Genomic DNA, 21,370 nt, shown 5'->3' with positions numbered 1-21,370 from the left:
TATCTATCTACGAAGTGTTCTCGAGGCCATCGAAAAGAGGTGCGAGACGAGCGTCAGCGGCGACGAGGGCTTGGGTTTCTTCCTGAAAGTTCACGCTTTGGTCGGCGCTGAGGGCGACTTGGAGCATCTTTGTGAGCTCTCTCATCTTGCCTTTCAAGGCTGTGGCTTCTGGGTTGGCGGCTACGTTCCCCCAGCAGAGACATAAGGCCTTCAGGATCTCGCCCCTCCAACGACTTATCCTCGGCCAGGAGTTGCGGATCACGGCCTTCAAGCCTTCCACGGCGCTTTCGAGCATAGCCACGCTTCCAGCTCCGAGCGAGTGCGCGAGGGTTTCGACGAGCATGGTGATGGTGTATTTGAGGTGCGACACGGAGTCTATGCCCATTGCGTCGAGTAGTGGGACGAGGTTCGTGAACAGGCGGATTACGACTGCGGGGTGCTCGCTGCAGTGGGTGTAACCATGGAGGATACCTTTGCGGAGGATGGTGGAGAGGGCTTTGATGCGGTTGAGATCCGTCGGGGTGGGAGTTGTGGGGTTTGAGCGGAGGTCTTTGGGATAGCGGATGTGGGCGAGGGTGAGTAGGCAAGGGTAGACCGTTGAGAGGAGGGCGATGGAGTCGTCTTGCGGTGTGAGGGGTGGGAGGTAGGTCAGGCAGGGCAGAAGGGCCTCTTCGAAGACTTCGCCGAGGCCGGTGCGATCGAGGAGAGATGGTGGTGTTGCGCGGAGGAGGGAGTGAAGGCGTTCGGCACCGATTCGCTTGTACTTCGTCTCCCAGTCATCGATCAAAGTCAAGATTGGTGGGATGACCAACGGCCAGACTTCCGCGACGATCTTCTCATCCAGACTCTCCACGACCCATTGCAGCAGATCCAACGAGTAAGCATCCTTGGCGCTCTTCCACGGCCTCTTGACAGAATCATCCTGTTCGTCCATCGTAATTTTCTTCGGCAACGCAGAGGTGGTCACCTTCCGCCCTTGCTCCGTAACGGTACTAGGACTGGCCTTGATGAAGAGAGGACGGATCGTCAGCTTGAGGAAGTGACGGATCAGAGCGGAGGTTAGCTCACCATTCGTTTGTCGCTGATTCTTGACTTCCTCGATGGCTTGGGCAGGGTCGGTGATGTCTGGGTTGCGGAGTTGCCAGGCCATGACGACGTCGAGGGCGTCTTTCATCCAGGGACCTGGAGGGGTGCCGATGGCTTTGGCGAGGGCCTTGCCGTCGAGGAGTGGTTTGAGAGTGATGACTTCGAGGAGGAATATGTTGTGGAGGTGCTCCAGGAAGGCAGCGTATTTGCGTTCGATGGCTGGGATTGATCAGTATCATGTCAAGAGTTGAGATCAGCTCGACTTACATTCGACATTATCACGGTCGTTGGCGATGTCCACAAGTAAGGAGTACATGACTTGACTCCGCCAACTGGATCCCCACCGCCGAATCGCCATGCCGAGCACATCTCGAGCAGTTGGGTCTTCACCCTCAACCTTCTTATCTGGTCTCCTCTTCTTATCACTCAGCTTGTCGACGAAGTTCGAAATCTCAGCTTGGTTGCGAATGGCGGCGTTGATGACATCGCTGGTCTTGTTCGTCGCTTTGACGCCCTCTCGAGCGACAGTAACGGCAATTGGTGGAGGTGGTTTCCTGCCAGGCTCGGAAGGTTCAGGTTGGGGAGCGTCTCTGTATGGGATCATGGCCGCGAGGTGCCACGCGAGGAATCTCTCGTCTTTATCGCGCGCAAGATTCTCTTCGATCTGTCCACCGCTCTGTAGCATATCCTCCAAGGTGTCGATGACGGTCCGCCAACCTTCTATGTCGGGCTTGTAGTGGTCTTGGTTGGCTACCGCAGGATCGGAGAAGATGGTCTCGTACAAATCCAGATCAAAGATCAGGCGCATGGCTTCATGTGGATCAGGGCCATTCAACGACTTGTCGAGCTCAACCCCTACCCGCTCTCGGCTGATCTTCCTACGAAGTGCATCCTTGATATCGGACTTCCGCATAGCGTCGAGTGCTGCTCGATCAATGGTGAAGCTCAGTCGACTAGCAAACCGAATGAGTCTTAGGACACGCAATGGGTCGTCCTTGAAAGTTTGGTACGGCTCGAGTGGAGTCCTGATAATCTTGGCCTTCATATCCTCGTGCCCTCGTTGAGTGAAGTCTTCGATCTCGCCAGTGTTGATGTTATAAAACATGGCATTGACAGTGGCATCTCGACGTAGAGCGTCTTCCTCGGGTGTGCCAAACTCGATTTGAGGGTTACGGCTGTCATCTGAGTAAGTCTCTTTTCGAAGGTTGACGAGATCAACATCCAGGCCCAGGATCGACAGTGTGGTGGTCTCGAGATGCTTCGACTTTTCTGGATTTGCTTCAATCTTGTGGAGACCTCCCACCATCTTTGACTTGTCGGTGGTACCGGCTTTCTGACTCTGCTTCTCGTTTGCTGCAATTGCCTCGAGGCCGTACTTCTCCAGATTGCCAGGCATCTCCAGGTACTCCTTCATCCGCAGACCAAATTGATAGCCGGTCATCTTGTTGATGGCGACATCAATATCATGGCTTTGCGTGTCCAAAAGCTTGTCACGGACCCATCCACCTGTCCAGCGAAGAACAAGAGGCTCCTTGGCAAGCTCCTCTGGAAGTGCGACTTGGCTTTCGACGTTGGTAGTTGGAGTGCCGTCTACATGCTTTGCCACGTCCAGAAGAAGACGACGAAATGTGGTCTCTACAGGAGTCAGCTCCAGCGTGGTTGGATGACTTGGCTCATCCTCGACTTCTTGGATGAGCATGGGAGCCATTGTGGAGAAGGATGGGTTTAGAGAGGGAGATGGATTCAGCCTTCGCCGCTTGTTTCCTTCAGGTGATGTCGAAAGGGTTCGAGCCGGAGACATGCGAGAAGTGTGCCTGCATTGAATGTGTGTTGTTGCCCAAGCTGGTCTGAAGCAGAGAGATGTTGTGTTTTTGAGTGACTTTGCAGCCCAGTGAGTCAGTCTGTGAGCTGGTTGCATTCACCGGTCTGGTTGGGATTGGATGATGCGCTGCTGGATCCGGAGCATCAAATGGATATCACAAGCCTCTTGCGTTTGCACGTGATAGCAGTAGATGCTGTTTTCATTCACTTGTGTTGACGCGATGTCAAAGTGTAGTGTCTGAAGGCGCGAGCGAATTGACAAAGTGGAAAGGTCTGGGACTTATGGCCATGGCTCCGGTGACAAAAAGGACAGCCAACCAAAACTCACCCTCGAGCGTCATCACGGCGGCGGGCTGGACTTGTCTCCGTGCCTGAGCAACACTTACCACCACCCGTTCATGCATCGCCTCCTGTCAGACGCAAACCACTCGCCGCCCTAGCAAACTGCTCTTGATCTCCAGTCGCCCATCCATGCTATACGCAGCCTTCCACCCTTCGCTCTCCCGCTGCTCCTCCGCTGATGCCACCGACGCCGGATGATCCACTGCAGTCGCCGCAGGAGTCGGACTCGGAGCCTGCCATTTCGGTCCATAAGAGAAGACTGGGAAAGTCGCCCTTGTCCTCGGTCTCTTCGCTGCCTTACCGCCGCTCGAATGCCTCCCTGTCCAACCTGTTCGCTTCCACCTCTCTCCCGACTCAGCCCAATTCTGGCTCGCCCAGCGCCTCAGGGACGGTGACACCTGTCGCGGGCACAGTCAATGGCTCGATATTCTCGCCCACTGGGTCAACGGTAAGGTCGCCGTCTCCTACACCGCCTGGGCAGGTCAGCAGCAACCATGTGAAGGATCTCATCCTGAGGGCCTTTGCGCCGCATGTGTCTGTGCTGGCGTCGCAAGATACCGAGGAACTTGTCAGGCACAAGGGTATCAGTGGTGGCTTGCTCGAGCTGTTGAGGCCGTTTGGGGAGCATGTGCCGGGGAAAGTCACCATACGAGACAGCATTGGGGTCAGCAGGTCGTGGGATGACTTTGGCATACGCTTTACGGGAGTGAAAGATGGACTTGAGAGTCCGAGGGCTGCAGACAGAAAGAGCACGGATTCATCGAGCAACAGGGCGCAGCGGATATCTCTTCTCGAGTTCAAACCTGCGAGACTGAGGACAGGTGGAGATGTGCCGCAGGTGGAAGAGCTGGTTGAGAGACATCTCACATTCGCAGAGGAGAATTCTGGGCCTGTGGATGACTACATCAGCGCAAAGGACACTGGACTCGCAGATCCAAATGCTGTGTCTCCCTTCTACAGCCTGTACCTGCGACGCTTGCTCTCAGGCCTGCCGATGGTTCCTTCGGAGACCCTCTCCCATCCAGTGGCCGCTGTAATCGCCATCTCATCGCGGTCGCCACAGCCAATTGAGGAGCTGCGAAGTCTTTACGATGCGTCGAATTCTGGCGAGCAAAGACTACCACAGTGGGTGCATAACGAGTTTCTACGCTACTATGTCTTGATACATGACGAGGATTACGACGACATCACGAAGTCCATGGCCCTATACGATCAAATGAAGCGGCATTTTGGCTTGCACTGCCATCTTCTTCGGCTTCGAAGTACGCAGTGTGTGGCTTCTGACGATGACAGCATGAAGTTGCAGCATTGCGAGTGGACAGCCGCGGCGGAAGAGCTGGCAGAGATCATTCGCCGCGAGACCAACGAGGAGGAAGAGGATCCTTCACCGTACATTTTCGAATCCGATGCGACCGCAATTCGGGCCTTCGTACGCGAGATGGTCACGCAGTCTATAATACCGGCCATGGAGCGGGCTTCTGCAACGTGGAACGACCAGGTTGCTTCAAGGCGGCGTGGGCTGAGTGGAAGATTCATGTCACTATCGAAACGCTTCACCGGATTCGGGAACCGCAACTCGTCTGGCCCATCTCTTGGTGGAGCGAGCAGCAACTACGACAGTCTGCAAGGATTCTACAGACCGGACACTCCAGAAGCCATCATGCGGAAGTTAGGTGACTACGCAATTATGCTCCGAGACTTCAAGCTGGCGCATGCAACTTTCGAAATACTTTGTCAAGACTTCAAAAACGACAAAGCTTGGCGACACTATGCGGGTGCGAATGAAATGGCTGCTATGAGCTTATTGATAGCCACTGGCTCGAATCACAAGATCCGCATCGAAGGGATTGATCAGTACCTTGAGACAGCCTACTACACGTACGTGACGAGAGTAGGAGCACCATACAACGCTTTGCGAACACTGGTGCTTGGAGTGGAACTTCTCAAGATGCGCGGAGGCAACGCATTGGACGATGCAGCACGGTGGTCGAGCCGGGTTCTTGACGATAGACTCGTAGGCCCGGTGGGTCACGTCCTGCTCATGGAACGCATCGGTGCATGTTTCAACGAGCGTAGGAAGATTGGTGGACTCGAAGGCATCGATCGACACCGCAAAGCTGGGTTCTGGAACATGCTTGCTGCGGATGCCTGGCTACGTCTGGAGAAGGCTTCGCAAGCGGAGAAGTGTCTGTCTGAGGCCATGCGTCTTTACGACACGAGTGAAACTGAAAGTAAAGTCGAGTTCGACGGCATGGCCAACTTTTTGTTCACACTCCAGCAAGCCGTTGCAGAGAATCGCGGCGGTGTGCACCATATCGATGGCGAAGATTTGCTCGGAGATGAGGTTGTTGAGCCGATGCAAGAACCCAGCGAACAGCTTGCGAAGCCTCTGCCTTCTGCCTTTGGTCACGGCCACAGAAAAAGCTTGAGCACGTCCGCGCCGCCTCCTGTGCAGACTGCTGCTCTTGACCCCCTTGGTGCCCTTCCCACGGCATATGAAGGGAAGGGTGCAGTACCACTCAGCCCGCACGCCCCCGATGCGCCTCCCATGAGTCCCAACACGGACAGAAGGGAGAGAAGAGACGACGGATTCGAGTGAAATATGTCGTTGCTCTGGTCCGAATTTTAGCGAAGGCGTGAGGCGTTCATGTGGCATAGCATAGGTATGTAGCATCGGTACGTGGATTTGAATGACTGTGATATGAGCTATCGTCGTGCCTTCCAAAACTTAACTTCAACTGCCAGCCGTCTTAGCGCACGTGCCAACGCGCTAACTTCACGTCACTTCCAGCAGCCACTTCTTCAGCTTCACCGACGACACATCCTCTTCCACCAACTTCTCTCCACCAACTTCTCTCCACCAACTTCTCTCCACCAACTTCTCTCCACCTCACCACACTTCACTCAACGAGCAACACCATCATCGCCAGAATGGCACGTACGAAGAAGCCGCCACCAAATCCACTCCAAAACGCCTCCTCTCAGACCGGCTCCAAGTTCTTCACACTACCACCAGAACTTCGTAACTACATCTACGAGCTTGCCTTCAACGACTCGAGATGCGCCATCCTCTCTCTATATTGCAACATGGAGTACAACACACCTCCCGGCATCCTCACCAGCTGCAAAGTCATCTACGCCGAAGCTCGCCAGCTGTACTACACCAACTGCGAGTTCGTCTCCCACGACATCCGCGATTTGCGTCGCTGGCTGGAGAAAATCGGCACTGGAAGCCGGAAATCGCTGAGGAAGTTCGCGTTGTTGACGGATCCGTACAATCAGAGATTGCTGGGTTCTACGGTTTTCGCGAAGCAGGTGCTGTGTCAACTGGATCATATGCTCCAGGCGAAGGATGTTACGGTGGAAATCGGTGCGATGAGGGTTTTGGTGAAGGAGAACTGGTGGTGCTGGGAGCTAGATAAGGAGGGGAAGAAGCGTGTTGTGAAGTTGTCAAGAGGGGTTTAAAGGGAATTCAAAGAGGGTATGTGAGAGCAGTGCATTCAGTAAGTCTATAGCTGGATGCGATTGGCTTTTGTTGTGAATTGACTTGAGTATCTGCAATTCAATTGTGCCGGTCTTCACCAAGTTCGTAGCTGCTTCACCGGCCCGAAATTAGTATTCACCCACCAGCTTTGTCACATGCTAGCCTACTTTTCTTCACTCCCTGCTGCCTAGCTTGCCCCTAATCCCTCGAGAATTAAATATTCCATCTTTCTCTTCGAAGCTGCAACAACTTAGAGCAAACCTCGACAAGATCGCTGCAGTGCAACATATCGGTAACCTCGACAAGACCCTCGACAAGATCGTCACGCTGCTGCGTCGAGTCTCTTCATCAACTGATTTGATCATTCCGACTATACCTCAACAAAGCCAGTCTGCCGCAACGTCCGTCCTTGCAACACCGTCAACAACTCAGATCCACCTTCTCTAAGACCATTCCACCACACCATCACCCAACACCATGGCCCCAGCCCGCAAAACCACCATCTCCACCCTCTCGAACGCCACCAACCAATCCGCCTCCCGCCTAATGTCCCTCGCCCCCGAACTCCGCAACAGAATCTACGAGTTCATCTTCGAGGACCAAATGGTCACCCTCAAATCCAAGTCCAAATCCAACCCTTCAGGCCGCTCCAAAGTCCCCGGCATCCTCATGACCTGCAAGCAGACATACACCGAGAGCCTGCATATCTTCTTCAACAAGAGCGTCTTCCTCTTTACTAGCATGCAGAAGCTTGGTAGCTGGATGCGCAATATCGGCCCCGCGAACCGGCGGGTTGTGGGGAGGGTCGATTTCCGCACGCATCACAATGCGGTCAATAAGGGGCTTGGGGAGCATAGTTTGGAGCCGTGGCATGGGGGAATTGCGGTCAAGATTGGGGTTGTTGAGCAGGAGCTCAAGCGTCATGGGGTTGTGCTTGGGGAGGGCATGTTGAGGGTGAGAGTTGTGTGTCCGATTTTCGATGTGGAGGCTATCTTTTCGAAGGTTGTGGGCGAAGATGGGGTGGAGAAGATTGTAAAGGGTGGATGTCTTGAGATTGTGAACTATTAGGGGCTGAGGGTTGGTGTTGGGTTTCTGATGTTTCTGGGCGAGTGGGAGGGGGGAGGGGAGAGTCGGCACGAAGGGGTCGAAGACAAAGGCCATCGAGGCAAGAGAGACGTCGTGGGATTTGGCCTTCAAGTGTACCCTGTTGCAGCAAGCAAAAAGCGTTCGAAGAGTGGTTTGACCCTGCCAAAGACCGCGTGGCCTGCAGCGAGAGAGTACAGGACTCGCATATTGTGATTCAGGGCGAGCTCCTACAGGAGGCTTTTCGGTTGTTACCGACCCCTTGGTTTTTAGCCACGTTATCTAGCTTTGTCCTTTGCATCAAGTTCCTGTTTTTCTTCCATGGAAGGCATGCTATTGATTCTCCATGATGTTCATAGCGCTCGCCTCATGCATTCAATTCCAGCAGGTAGAACAATACTTCACGGGAGGAAGCTGACCGATACGGTGACTGAAAAGGAAGAAGGACTTATCCCATCAAAGTTCCCAGAACCTCGTGCCTATCCGCACGCCCTACCCGCCGTTTTTAAACTTCCTACAGGAGTGGTATAAGCGCGAGACGCTAAGTCCGGCGCTAATGTAGCCTCATTAAGGCTACATCTCGTGGGAAGGCTGCCTATATAAGGTTCCTCACCTTTAGTTAGCCACGAACGATTACTGATCGGAGACATTGCTTTTCAATCTACTCCTTTTCGTTGTTTGATTCAACCGACAAGAGCAAGTTGCGAGATTTTGTGAAGGGAGAATTGGGCCGGTAGGATGTTTATACCAGGACCTTGTGACGAGGCAGAAGAAGTAGAGTCAATGTATATATCTATCTCCGTCACAGACCCAGCGACCGCTTTTCGATCGCTGAGATGAATGTTTACAAGAATATGTGATATTTGACGCGTCTTGTACATCGCATTGTTGTCTCGTCAATATGGATCCCGAAAAAGGCTCCACGGAAGAAAGACCCCATAAAGCAGAACTCCAAGATTCGGGGCTAGAGCCAGGGGTTTCTTCAACTTCCACTTCAGAGAAACGCAGCACAGGATACACCCCTGAAGCTGGGCTAGAGTCAGGCTTGAACACCGCTGCACCAAATATCCAAGAAGAGGACAAATGGATCCACGGCTTGCAGCTGGTCAACATCATGGCTGCCCTGACGCTCGTTTGTTTCTTGGTACTGCTCGATGCCTCAATCATCGTCACCGCCCTTCCACGCATCACTAACGACTTCCACTCTCTTGCCGACATTGGCTGGTACGGCGCGGCGTATCAATTGAGCAGGTATGTTGAGTTGGACCATCATGACAACTTTACCGATCCTAAACGAGTCTTTTTCAGCGCTTGTTTCCAACCCATCACAGGGAAGATCTATGCTCTTTCAACACCGAAGGTAAAAAACCAATCCAAGCCCTTCTTGAGTGTAGCTGAAACTCTCCACATAGTGGGTATTCCTCACCTTCTTCACGATCTTCGAGATAGGATCTCTCGTGTGCGCACTGGCTACTTCATCGAATATGCTTATCGGGGGACGAGTGGTTGCGGGCGTTGGCATGGCAGGCCTGCTGAATGGGATTCTGGTCATAATCGCCGAATGTGCTCCTTTGCAGAAGAGGCCGAGTAAGAACAAGCTTTTCTAGTTGCGTGACTGTGCTAACCGATATCATAGCGCTGATAGGCATCAATATGGGCAGTGAGTCGAGAAGTCTCTACTTCAGTTCGGCCATACGCTAACAACGTGTTTATTCGGCCAACTTGGACTGGTGGGTGGTCCACTTATTGGAGGACTATTCACACAGTTCGTGACTTGGAGATGGTGTAAGTGACTTCATGCACGTCGGTCGCGACTAAGTCTAACTACATCAGGCTTCTACATTAATCTTCCCATTGGCGGTCTTGTCGCAGCCATGCTGGTATTCGTTCCCGTCCCGCAACAACATTCGAGACCAAGCGCTAGGTCGATCTTCCATGGATTCCTTTCTCACTTCGACCTGCTCGGTTTCACGATCGTCGCTGGTGCCTCTACGATGCTTCTGCTTGCCTTGCAATTGGGTGGGAGTACTTTCTCTTGGGAAAGTTCGCAGATCATCGGCCTCTTCTGCGGTGCTGGCGTCGCTATTATTGTTTTCGCCCTCTGGATAGTGCGGAAAGGCGACGCAGCTATCTTCCCGTTCAGTATGGTCCGCAAAACAGTAGTGTGGATCAGCTGCGTCGTGTATGGACTATTTGCTGGACATCTATACACAGAGTCGTACTGGGTGCCGGTATACTTTCAAGGAGTCAGGGGAGCCTCGCCGGCGTTGAGTGGTGTATACATCTTGCCGATGATAGTGGCCCATATCCTGTGCGCCTTGAGCTCTGGGCCTTTACGTAGGTCGACGGTTGTCCTGCTGAAGCTTTGGTGGTTAAAATGTTAATGCTTTTTCAGTAAAGAGAGTGGGATACTGGATACCGATCAGCCTTTTTGGTGCAGTGATGATTGCCGTCGGGAGTGGGTTGGTTTCCACGTTTTCGCCTACTACTTCGACCGGGAAATGGATAGGCTATCAGATCATTCTTGGAGTCGGCCGCGGCATTGGCCTGCAAATGGTGAGTAAAGACATCTCGAAATTCGTGATTCTGACTTGCAACTAATCATGACTTCCCATCGATAGCCTCTCATAGCCGTCCAGCACTCAGTCGCTCCTGCACAAATCCCCGTTGCTATGGCATTCGTCATGTTCGGCCAGTCGTTCGGCGCGGCAGTATGTCTCGGCCTGGCTGAAACCATCTACAGCAACAGCTTCAGAACCCTGATTCCCAAGTACTCGCCTGGCGTTGACGTGCAAAGTGTCGTCGAAGCCGGGGCTACTGGATTTCGCGCGATTGTGCCCCAGACAAGCTTGGCTGGTGTGCTGGATGCTGACTCAAAGAGTATAGATCGCTTTTTTTATCTTGTAGCTGGCCTAGGAGTGGGCATATTTGCTTTTTCTTGGGGGTTGGGTTGGAAGAATTTGAAGAAGAAGTGAGACTTGAATATGAGTCATGTCTGGTTCTGTTGGCGATGGTGTGTTCTAATCGCTGATAGGAGCCGCATTCTTTGAAGAGTCTTGTTGAGATTTGCGATGAGGTCAAGGAGATGCTGCAGAGAAATTTCAAAAGGTTTCGTTTGGTCTTGCTTTACTCGCTCAATCATCACGAGCAGAACGCAGCCGAAGTGGGTATGCAAAGCAAAACGCTCTAGCCAGCTTATCACATGCCTGCCTCGCATGCTCGCCTCGCACCTTCCATGTGAGATAGTTCCCTTTTCCCTTTTACTCTTCTTTTCTCAGCACTGCCGACACAACAGCAATACACTCAACACCCACAACCGTCTTGACAAGTCTAGAGCCAACACACCACTCCATTGCCTCTACCGTGGCATCCCGCAAAGACGGTGTTCAGCCGCGGAAGCCCAAGCAGAAGCAAAAGCAAATGGTCACCGTGCTCGAAAATGCCACTGGCCAACAAGACTCCGGACTCTTCAAGCTGCCACCAGAGTTACGCAACCGAATTTATGAGCTCGCCTTTGAAGACAGCATCGTCTACGTATGCTCTAAGACCAACGACGATCCAAACCGTGGCACTCGAGTACCGGGCATTTTACTTGCCTGCAAGCTCCTGTACGCCGAAGCCTTGCAGATCTACTTCGCCAACTCCATCTTCGAGTTCACAAACACGGCTAGACTTGGGCAGTGGTTGCGCAACGTCGGGCCAGAGAATCGCCAGCTCGTGACTCGAGTCGATTTCCGACTGCGGTCTCGTAGCTCTAGTGGACAGGATCGTCCTCGTCGTCATTGCCAATGGCTAGCAAATAAGATTTACGCTATGGTCCAGGCTGAGCTGCTACGTGAGAAAGTGCGCATTCCGTCGCCTATGATCAGAGTCATCCACGATACTGGAAGTTCGATGTGGGAGACGGTCTGGGTCACCGATGGAGACAGCGGTGGAATCGACAACATGACGAACTAGTAAGCCCTTTCTCTTACTCTTTCCTTGCACGCCTTGATATCAAAGCTGACGAAGACAAAGCCGGCGTCCACTTTCGCTTCATGAGGCCGAGGCCTAGTACGACACTCAAGCAAGAGCGACCAGCATGCTTTGAGAGACAATGAGGCTGGGAGACAACGACAGGACTCCGACGGATTACTGTGTCAAAGTACAGGAAATGATTTTACTAGCGAGCTGCAGCTTTGAGATAGGGGGAGCTTTCACCAGATTGTTTTCTGAGTTGCTTTACGCGCGATACGAGATACGGAGTGCAGCATGGAGTAACAATGTGGCAGTCCTATAGCAGTATATTAAATGAGACTTTGGATACTTTGAAGTCTTCCTCACTTGCTAAATCATCACGAGCAAAACTGCAACTCAAGTGAGAGTGTTTAGGCCTCCTGCGGAATCTCATGTGTCACATGCTTGCTATCGTTATGCATAAAAGACCTCCTCCTCCTCCAGTTTCAGACTCAAACTCAACTTCTCTCCTCTGACATACACTCACTCCGAACACTCAACTTCAACACCACCTCCCACGGCTATGGCCCGTCGCAAGAAGACGTCCCCCATGGCCGACCAAACTGGTTGTCGACTCCTGGGACTGCCAGCTGAACTAAGGAATCGAATCTACGGCCTCGTTCTCTCTTGCACCTCCCACCGAATTCCCTGCTGCAACTCCCGCCTCAACATCGGTGAAAAGAAGAAACACGGGGCACCTGGACTCCTTCTCACATGCAAACAAATTCACACTGAAACAATTTCGATGTTCTACGCACATGTCACTTTCTACGTCACCAACTGGTGGGACTTGGCCCCTTGGCTTTCGAAGATTGGTCTTGCTCGCCAGCAGCAGATCAACACCATCCACTACGAGTCGTCGAGCTATTGGTATGGCACCTTCCAATCCCAGGAAACACTTCGACACTTGGGAACTAGGGCTGCCCGACATCGCAAGTGGGTGTTGCAGGACGTCCATCAATCAGGTCCAATCCTCGGCGACGACAAAGTCTACGTACGGATGTATCTTCCAGGAACGAAGATTTACTGGACCAACGAGCCCAAAAAGATTGCCGAGATGTTCGTGGAGAAGTTGAGAGAGATCAAGTAAGCACATCTTATTCGGGTCCACGAGAAGTACTAATCTAGTTTAGGAAGCGCCCAGGCAAGATTAATAGCTCTGCTGCGTGGTACGAGATGATAGAGGCCTTCTCCCCTGATAAGGCTTGAGGTTGCCGGACGTCAGCGAACGACGGCATGGAAGGGACGCAAGGTATCAATTCAGATCCAGAATGATCAGAAATGGGACAAGACTTGTATTAGTATGAGGTTCAAGCGACACAGGCGTACAGAGGCAAGGATTCAATCATGACATCATCTTACCCTTGACCCATTCACTTGCCGGCTGAGCTTTGACCACCCTTTCACGTGCTACGTCGCAAGACCCGTCTACTTATGTTTACACCTTTTCAAGCTTCCTGCAACCGATCGCCAAGCTCCTCGACCTGGTCAGCGCATCGCACATGGCGATCTTTGCGTCACACATCCACATCATGCCTCCCCACGCTAAGCACGCCGAGACCGACCTGGCTGCCCGCCCTTTCCGCTTCCTCGATCTTGCGGCGGAACTGCGCAACCGCATTTACGAATATGCTTTCTTCCGCGTCGAGGTCGAGCTGCCAGTCTCCGGTCCCCGCGACGACAAAAGCGAGAGATTCCCTCCAGCGCCAAGTCTCCTCGTCGCCTGCAAACAGACCTACACCGAGGCACTCACCATCTATTACAGCGAGTCGGCTTTCTACTCCGAGTGCAGCCGACCCATGCGCCAGTGGCTCGAGTTCATCGGCTCGATCCGCCGGCGTCAGGTCAGCTTCGTCGGACACGCAGGACCAATCCGCATGGCAAAATCCGCCAGCCTGAGCCAAGCGAGGTTGCGTAAGGATGCTCGAAGCCGGGTCAAGGTTCAAGATCTCGTTGGAAGTCATTCGTCGCTCCAAGATCATCACAACAGACGAGATCCCGGATGAGAAGATTCATGTTCGCTTCGTGTTTCCCACCTTGCCGGGCATTTCTACGTACTGGACCAATGACCCCGAGGGTACGGCGAAGAAGTTCGGAGAGCATTTGGGGGAGATTCGGTAAGTATATGTCAAGACTGTAACAAGACGACCAGCTGATGCTGAAACGCCGTAGGACGAAGAGGTACGGGGGATCTCGACCGATGACGCATCATGGACGCTCGTCGTGGCTTATGCTGGATTCTTTCGGACTGGGAGAGGACGAGTCGAAGAGTGATGATGAAGATTGATGGTTTGGACAAAGTGTCTGAAAGGAACATGACTAGGTTCGCTCTGCAAGAATTGTAGTGATTGAGGTTAGGACAAACGCACCAGAAAGGTGGACGGCAATAGCTTCTCATGCTTGAAACTCGAGGATCACGGCATGACCGAAGAAGATGGGTTTCAGCTAGCGCACTATTGAATCATTATTATGTTTCTTCAAAATTTAATTGCTTAGCCTATGGAGCTTACATGTGATTCTTGGCACAAAAGCTTATTCACTTCAGATAAAGGTTGGTCACGTGCAGGGCTGCGCATCGCGTCACTCGCTCTAGAAACCCACATTCTTCTAATAATTGAAAAGCTTGAAGTCCCAACTTCTTGGAATACATTCATCGACTTCTCTTACACCCCAACAACACCAGCTCGATCGCAAAGATGCATCTACCGCATCGAGCACCTACTATCGTGCCTCCTCGCAAGGCAGTCTCATCACTGAAGCCCATCCCGGTCGACAGATCTGCCAGAGGCGCCAACTTCTTCGACTTGTCCGCCGAGCTTCGCAACCTCATCTACGAGCTCGCCTTCGAGGATCTCATCACCTCATATCCCAAACCCACGTCCTCGAACAGGAGAGGTCGAGCGCAAGGTCCTGGTGTTATCATGGCTTCCCGACAGATCTACCAAGAATCCATCCTCCTCTACTACTCCACCGTGAGCCTGCACTTCGAAGTCGCCGACAAGATGATCAGCCTTCTGAGGAAGCTCGGCGCTAAGAAGCGCGGACTGCTGAGTACCGACGTCTACTTTGATGCGACTTCTGAAGCTGTAGTTCAATCGATACGAAGGATCGGGTCACTCAAAACCAGGGCGGTAGAGCAGATGGCTATACTTCAGCGTCGTATGCGCGACTCTGGCGCGACGCTACAGCCTGGCGTGCTCAAGTTGATCATCAAGTGCTTGTGGGGAGGGGAGATGAGACCTTTCGTTTGCTGGCCGGATGAGAACGGAGAATGGTGCTTTGAGAGGTTGACCATCATGGGAGGTGATGATTTGGGAACTGGACCAAGACACCTGGTCCAAGACAGGCACTAGTAGCGATACTGTGGCAGGTTTCGGGGCCATAGCGCGCTTTGGAGGTCTGTTGTTGTTGGTATAGGTTGTGGCGATCGAGCGATGGGTTAGGGTGTACAAGGAAATCATTCTATAACAGTCGACACTTTGGCGCGTAGGTTTCATGGGGTGCCAAGTGTCAATGGTAGGGAGTGAAGAGAGACATGGATTAGGCAAGACGAACCAGAGACAGGGACAAAAGATGGTGTTGCAGCTGAAACGATTGCTCTAAGTTCATTTCTTTGAAGTCAGGAGGTCTCACTTGTAAGCTTCTTGGCGTGTCTTAAGTGCTGACACAAGAAGCGAAAGGGCAGCACCTACATAAGTTCGTCAATTCATGCTTTGTGGTTAGACGTAATACAGCAATCGCAACAGCTTTCACCCATGATGACCAGCCAGACCAAACCCACTTTCCTCCCCCTTCCACAAGAGTTACGCGACATCATCTATGAGTATGCATTCACAGACCACGTCGATCTCCGTGGAACTGTGCCTCACAATCACAACATGGGTCTGCTATCGACATCCAAGCAGATCCGCGCGGAGAGCCTGCCATTGTACTTCAGCTTTTCGACCTTCACCGTGTCGACCGGGGCAGACTGTGTCCAGTTCTTGAAACAAATCCCACAAAACTGCCATCGCTTCGTCAAAAACGTCCAGATCGAACATCCGTGTCCGAACTGCAAACGAAACGAGCACACGCCATTCCAACTACATCTGGCCACCCTGCGAATAAGACGCGAGATGGTGGTCACGCAGCGTGCGTGTAGCGCAGCACAAGTGGAAAACATCTATGTTTTTCTGGCTACGGAGTGCATCATTCTGTCGAAGGGTGTGTTGAAGTGCAGGGTTTATGTCTGGAATGGCAAAAACGTCTGTATTTGGACTTCGAAGCCTGAGTAGGAGGTGATGCCTTGCATTCTTTGAGGTGACACCGGCTTGGCAGTCACAAGCTCGTGAGCACGGACTCCGAATTACTCGAACCCCAAGTTTGCAATGCTCGGTAGTATGTATTTGGATTGGAAATGAGAAGAGAGGATCTAAGCTATTTCTAGACATCGGATAAGTCTATGTTCTATCGACTGCAATTTCGTGGAGCCAAAAACAACGACAGAAAGTCCATCAATCCATGTAGACCGACGATACCCGTAACCCTGGAACAGCTCGCATTAGCAAAGATTTGAACGAGCACGAATGTGGTCTGCCATATCGGCAGATGTAGAAATTCTGGTGCTGCGGGATTTCGTTGCCGTACAAGACAGCAGACCAATGAAACAGCAATCAGTGCGTACGCAAAGAACTCGTTGAGCTGAGACGAAGAATTCCGCCGCTCAAGCTGAGGCATAGGGGTGCTGTTGTCGGCAAACCGATTTCTGAACTGGCTCACAGCATTCCGTGCTCGTACGACGATCCAGCTTCGCTGCGGGAAGGACGGTCCATGGTTTGCGAGTGCCTTGCGTGAAGAAGGTCGGTTGGTCACTGGGCTAACATCGATGAGATGGAAACTCGAACTCGCATCGTTTGCGTTGACGGTACAGCTCGCTTCGATTTCGGATCTTAGAGTCCGCTGGACTGTGTCGTTGGTGGCGACTTCGTTGGACAGGGAGCGAAAGGTCGTTGCTAAGCGACAAGAGTAGTCTGAATTGTAGAAGACGACACCGCTGTCATCGGATGGATCGTAGTAGATAGTCCAGTCGCAGGGGGTGGGAAGGTTACTAGATCGTGCTGGTCAGAGGCTGTACCCAGGCCGAGAAAGAGCGGACAAACGCACCCAACTCGGATTCTCTGCAATTCTGTTCTTCCTGACTTTGTGTCTTGTGTGGATTCTTCCACATCGCCTTCGTCGGCAGGAAAGTATCCAGCTTCACTCGTGACTCGTTCGCCAGGAATGAGGCAGAGGTAATCGTTACTATGTTCCAATGTCAAACCTTTTGTTCGCTGATAGATTTGTCTTCGAGGAGAAGAAAAGAAACGTACCTCGTCCAACTCTTGATCTGCACCTCACTTCCTGACTTAATAACCCCAACTTTCGACCGGCTTTTCTTAGTCTTCTTCTTCCTCTCTAGCGGATTCTTCACCTCCACAATCCAAGGATACCTCTCCGCAAAACGATCCTCAAAAAACACCCTTTCCGAGCCCTCCACTTCATACTCCTCTGAACATGGTCCACTCTGTGCCCACACCATTTCGTCGCTCCAGAGAAAGCCTGCACCTGGAACATAGAGGGTGTACATCTCCTTCGAATCGGCCACTCCCAAAGGTGTATGGCGATTGGGTATGTTCGTAATACTGCCGAAGGGAGTAATGCTTCGTCGAGCTTCAGGAGAAAGGTAATGGAGGTTGTGATTGCCGCCTGTTGCGTCTTCGGAGAAAGGTAGTAGGTAGCCTGTGATGAGGAGGAAGAGCATTGGCCAGAAGAGCAGGGACATGAAAATTCTGGAGGATGCTGAGAGGAGGAGGGATTTCTGTGATGTTGGTGTCAGTGACTCGAATTCGCCAGATTCATTATATGGTAAGCACATACCCACGAAATCCTCGTATCAGATATGTCCCTAAATAGCCCACCCATCCGCCGTCCCAGCGGCAAAAAATACGCAGTGCAAGCCTCCCTCTCACTCAATCCAAACGCAAAACCCACCAAAACCAATCCTTCACACCAAAATGCCCGCACTCCTTTTCCCTCCATCAACAGTCCCAAACAAATCGCCACATCTCCCAGACTCAAACCCAGACCCAACCCATCATCAACCATCCACTCCCAAGCCAGCCAAATGCCAAACCCCACAACCGCAGACCACCTCCTCAACACCGCATATCCAACGCCCAACCAAGCAGCAAAGAGCCCAATCTTTAGGATAACATTACTCTCCGTGGGAATGAGAGTAGATAGTAACGGCAAACCCGGCTCAATACTCATCTGTCCCCTGCGAGCGAAAGCGGATAGTGTGGCGTGGACGTGAAGAAGGTCGTTGTCGATGGGTTGTGGTCGGAGACATATTCGGGAGAGAAAAACCGTCGAGACGATCAGGACTGTATGGTGAAGAAATTTGCGAGTGGTGAGGCGGTGTCGTTCGTTCGTAAAGGGAAGGCGTAGTGAAGAGGATGAGGTTCTGACGCCCATGTCTTGGCAAGGCTGTCTGTAGGTGTGAGTGAGAAGAAGAAGTGCAAGGTCGGGAAAAAATGGGGGGCATCGAGCAGACATATATTCTACTACATGCTCTCAGATCGACAGGTGGCGAAACTTTAAGTTTCGAAACTCCCAACCGTGCCATTCCCGTCAAGTGAATAAAGAGGCTGGATTTGGCAGTGGGAACGAGGCTGAAGAGTCGTAAATAATCCTCATCAGCGAGCGTATCGTACGTTTCAACTACATTCCATCATCGTACCAGTATCCTGGACGAATTAGAGGACCCCCTAATTCTATTCTACGCTTCCCCCGATTCCGTAGCATTCCCCAGCGTCGTATTAAACCCCAAAAACATCTTTGGATCCAGCGTCGTCACCTCCCCCGAGCTCGTCCACTCCAACGTCGTCTTATTATAAAACCCATTCCGCGGTGGTTCAGGCAGACGATCATCAGCACTAGAATTCGGGAGCAGATAAGTTCCCTCGGGCAGCAATCGCTTGACGTTGTTCTGCTCCTGAAGTGCGAGGCCGTAGATCCGGAAGAAGATGCAGCCTTCGCCAGAATTGTAGACGTACTGCCCACCATAGCTAGTGTCCCTCCCATCGGAATCGTCTTTGTCTCGATGTCATTGGTACGGACCCAGGAAGAGGTTTCGACAGGCGTTGTAGCCCGGGCTGTCACGATCGGTGGACGAAGTCTCGAAATCCTTCTTATCGCCGCAGCCGGACTGGTCATCGGCCCAGGCGACGAAGACTTGTACTCGGTAGTCGTCGGCGGTGGTCTGCTCGACGTAGCCGAAGTCGTTGTCGGCGCCGAGGACGCGATCGGTGTCGCAGAATCCGGCTAGAAACTCATCGTCAGTCCTGCTCGGCTGAAAATTTTATGCATGAAGAAATGGACATACCCGTGACATCGACATAATCATCGAATGTGAACCTCTTGCGGTCTGCACATTCTTTAGGACTGAAGCATTCAAATGCCCGGTCTTCATTGTTAGTAGTCGTGCCCGTTGGGGCTGGAGGCTCGCTACACGAAGTTGTCGTTGGAGCATCACAAAGAACCGCGCATCCAGGGGGCTCGGCGACATTCTGACAGCCTGAAGGCACGAAGCAAGTGCTCGTGGGCGATGCAGTCGTCGTTGTAGGAGTGTCGGTGGGAGAATCGGTGGGCCCCGAGCCTCCATCGGAGTTGGTGAAGGTTTTGGATGGACCATAGCTAGTTGAAGCACTTTCCTCTGGTGCTGGTAAAGCATTCCCAGCTTCGCCGCTGTACGGAGGGAACTCTATGTCGCAGTATGGATCTTCCGCACATGGGTCGTTGTCAGGATCGACAGAACTGTCTCCACAGCCAAAGTACTTGTACACAGAGGCATCGAGGAATCCACCTCCACCACCCTGGCGTTTGACTAAATGTCGTGCGTGCGTACGAGCTGTCTGATTTGCTCGAGCCAGTGCGATCGCTGTGGGTGGGTCGATGGCCAGTGCGTCCCGTTTGTTGTTGGCCCCCGGAACGTCCTCACATCTTACGAAATCTGGGTCATCGTCATTTCGGGACAGCTCCTGAAAGCCTGGCGCGAGTCGATACATTCCATCACCAGCGGTCGCTTGGGTCATACGGCCGGGCGATGGATCCTGGCAGTACACAGGTGGAATATTGGCGTACACTGCCTGCCCTTGGTCGTTGTTCCTGATGAATTGATAGTTCCTGCGACCGACGAACTGGTTAAACCATGGGTCCCAACGCAATTCGGGCACGGCTGCCTCGTCACCGCCGCCGCCAATGGTTGGAACTCCATTGACTAGGGTGAACTGAACTCCATATGGCACGGCGCAAAAGTTGTCTGGTGAATTTTCAGGGAGATAGTTGTCAAATCCCGTCGGGAAGTCAACACAATAGACGATGCGGTTGATGTTCGGCAGGTCATAGTCTTGCTTCACACCATTGAGGAACGCAATGAGATGATTGGCATGGTTTTGATTCTCCAGGTTTAGCCCAAATCTGCCTCCGGGTATGAGACGGAGCGTAGGAACATTGTCCCAGTTGAAGATTCTATCGCCGGTGGGATTCCGATTGGGATTTCCAGCGCCAAAAGGATATTCTTCGACTTCGCAGAAATCCAGCTTCCAGCCTCCCTTTGGAGTACCGGACTTCCATTTGTAGTGGCCTTTGTGCCAGGGTTCCGTCTTGTGAATTTTGCTGCCAGTGATGTGCGTCAGGATGGAAGTCATGCCCCTGTCTTGAATGGCCGATTTGGCATTGCCACACACACCCGGGAACAGGCCTGGAGGGCATGTGTACGTGACGAGACATTGCTCTTGGGCCGGCCTCCGTGGATCGCTTCCAGGCTGAGGACAGGAAGGGCCCTGTCGTCTGAAAAGAGCACCGAACGAATCACTCGCATCATGCAACAGATTCGTCAACATGCCATTTCCGCCACGCCGTCGTAACTTGGCACCACTGTCAGCAGGGCAGCACTGCTGATCGTTTTCGAGCTGGTTCTGCACACTTTCCATGTTATTGTCGACGCGCTGTTGGCATTCACCCGGCTCCATGGAGCCATCGCAGCTGATCTGTCCCGTTGAAGCGTCAAATACCGGGAAATTGCCGTTGTCACAGAGACCGGTGGATGTATCGATCTCACACTTATCTTCCTCATCGTCGTCATCGTCGTCATCGTCGTCATCGTCATCATCATCGTCGTCGTCGTCGTCGTCATTATCATCATTGTCGTCTGGATTGTCATCATCAGAGCCAGAGCATCCAGGACCAACACAACCACCTCCTCCAGGGCATCCAATCCCGATGCAGTTACACTGCGGGCCAATACAAGGCAGTTCTGGCGAACAGAATGCTATACATTGGATTCCACAGCCGGTCTTGCAAATAGGGCCAGGTGGACCGATGATTGGAGTGACAGATGGCGGACATGAGCCGCATGAGGTTGGAGGTGGGAAAATACCATATGTGGACCATGAAGTCGGCGTTTCGGTACTGGTGGGATTTCCAGTCATCCCGGGGCTAGAAGTGGTTCCAGAAGTCGGCCTTGTCACGGGCGGATAT

General features: G+C 52.5%; 9 protein-coding genes across 9 annotated transcripts; 7 read left to right on the top strand and 2 right to left on the bottom strand.

The window, feature by feature from the left end:
* Positions 1–7: 7 nt before the first annotated feature.
* On the bottom strand, positions 8–2,887 carry M409DRAFT_66903 (uncharacterized protein; the record flags this gene model as incomplete). Its single annotated transcript, XM_033817157.1, has 3 exons — positions 8–145; positions 185–1,305; positions 1,354–2,887. The coding sequence occupies 3 exons, from the start codon at positions 2,885–2,887 to the stop codon at positions 8–10; spliced, it is 2,793 nt and encodes a 930-aa protein (XP_033666882.1).
* A 540-nt stretch (positions 2,888–3,427) lies between these two features.
* On the top strand, positions 3,428–5,848 carry M409DRAFT_23719 (uncharacterized protein; the record flags this gene model as incomplete). The annotated part of the gene is made up of 1 exon (XM_033806919.1): positions 3,428–5,848. One exon carries the CDS (start codon positions 3,428–3,430, stop codon positions 5,846–5,848), a length of 2,421 nt encoding a protein of 806 aa, XP_033666881.1.
* Positions 5,849–6,180: 332 nt separating this feature from the next.
* On the top strand, positions 6,181–6,714 carry M409DRAFT_23718 (uncharacterized protein; the record flags this gene model as incomplete). The annotated part of the gene is made up of 1 exon (XM_033806918.1): positions 6,181–6,714. The coding sequence occupies one exon, from the start codon at positions 6,181–6,183 to the stop codon at positions 6,712–6,714; it is 534 nt and encodes a 177-aa protein (XP_033666880.1).
* Positions 6,715–7,210: 496 nt separating this feature from the next.
* Positions 7,211–7,801, top strand: M409DRAFT_55346 (uncharacterized protein; the record flags this gene model as incomplete). Its single annotated transcript, XM_033812979.1, has 1 exon — positions 7,211–7,801. The coding sequence occupies one exon, from the start codon at positions 7,211–7,213 to the stop codon at positions 7,799–7,801; it is 591 nt and encodes a 196-aa protein (XP_033666879.1).
* Positions 7,802–8,717: 916 nt separating this feature from the next.
* M409DRAFT_66918 (uncharacterized protein) lies at positions 8,718–10,791 on the top strand (the record flags this gene model as incomplete). The annotated part of the gene is made up of 8 exons (XM_033817167.1): positions 8,718–8,792; positions 8,895–9,067; positions 9,125–9,176; positions 9,229–9,403; positions 9,482–9,601; positions 9,650–10,153; positions 10,212–10,372; positions 10,438–10,791. The coding sequence occupies 8 exons, from the start codon at positions 8,718–8,720 to the stop codon at positions 10,789–10,791; spliced, it is 1,614 nt and encodes a 537-aa protein (XP_033666878.1).
* A 1,544-nt stretch (positions 10,792–12,335) lies between these two features.
* Positions 12,336–14,099, top strand: M409DRAFT_23715 (uncharacterized protein; the record flags this gene model as incomplete). The annotated part of the gene is made up of 5 exons (XM_033806917.1): positions 12,336–12,898; positions 12,946–12,981; positions 13,266–13,726; positions 13,803–13,929; positions 13,985–14,099. 5 exons carry the CDS (start codon positions 12,336–12,338, stop codon positions 14,097–14,099), a joined length of 1,302 nt encoding a protein of 433 aa, XP_033666877.1.
* A 409-nt stretch (positions 14,100–14,508) lies between these two features.
* Positions 14,509–15,165, top strand: M409DRAFT_23714 (uncharacterized protein; the record flags this gene model as incomplete). The annotated part of the gene is made up of 1 exon (XM_033806916.1): positions 14,509–15,165. The coding sequence occupies one exon, from the start codon at positions 14,509–14,511 to the stop codon at positions 15,163–15,165; it is 657 nt and encodes a 218-aa protein (XP_033666876.1).
* A 405-nt stretch (positions 15,166–15,570) lies between these two features.
* On the top strand, positions 15,571–16,086 carry M409DRAFT_23713 (uncharacterized protein; the record flags this gene model as incomplete). The annotated part of the gene is made up of 1 exon (XM_033806915.1): positions 15,571–16,086. The coding sequence occupies one exon, from the start codon at positions 15,571–15,573 to the stop codon at positions 16,084–16,086; it is 516 nt and encodes a 171-aa protein (XP_033666875.1).
* A 172-nt stretch (positions 16,087–16,258) lies between these two features.
* M409DRAFT_23712 (uncharacterized protein) lies at positions 16,259–17,612 on the bottom strand (the record flags this gene model as incomplete). Its single annotated transcript, XM_033806914.1, has 4 exons — positions 16,259–16,337; positions 16,476–16,898; positions 16,955–17,092; positions 17,161–17,612. 4 exons carry the CDS (start codon positions 17,610–17,612, stop codon positions 16,259–16,261), a joined length of 1,092 nt encoding a protein of 363 aa, XP_033666874.1.
* Positions 17,613–21,370: the final 3,758 nt, after the last annotated feature.

The sequence above is a fragment of the Zasmidium cellare genome (assembly GCF_010093935.1).
Source record: "Zasmidium cellare ATCC 36951 unplaced genomic scaffold M409scaffold_20, whole genome shotgun sequence".
In the NCBI taxonomy this organism is placed as follows: domain Eukaryota; kingdom Fungi; phylum Ascomycota; class Dothideomycetes; order Mycosphaerellales; family Mycosphaerellaceae; genus Zasmidium; species Zasmidium cellare.
Note: the sequence above shows the minus strand (reverse complement) of the source record. Positions and strands in the feature narration are given on the sequence as shown.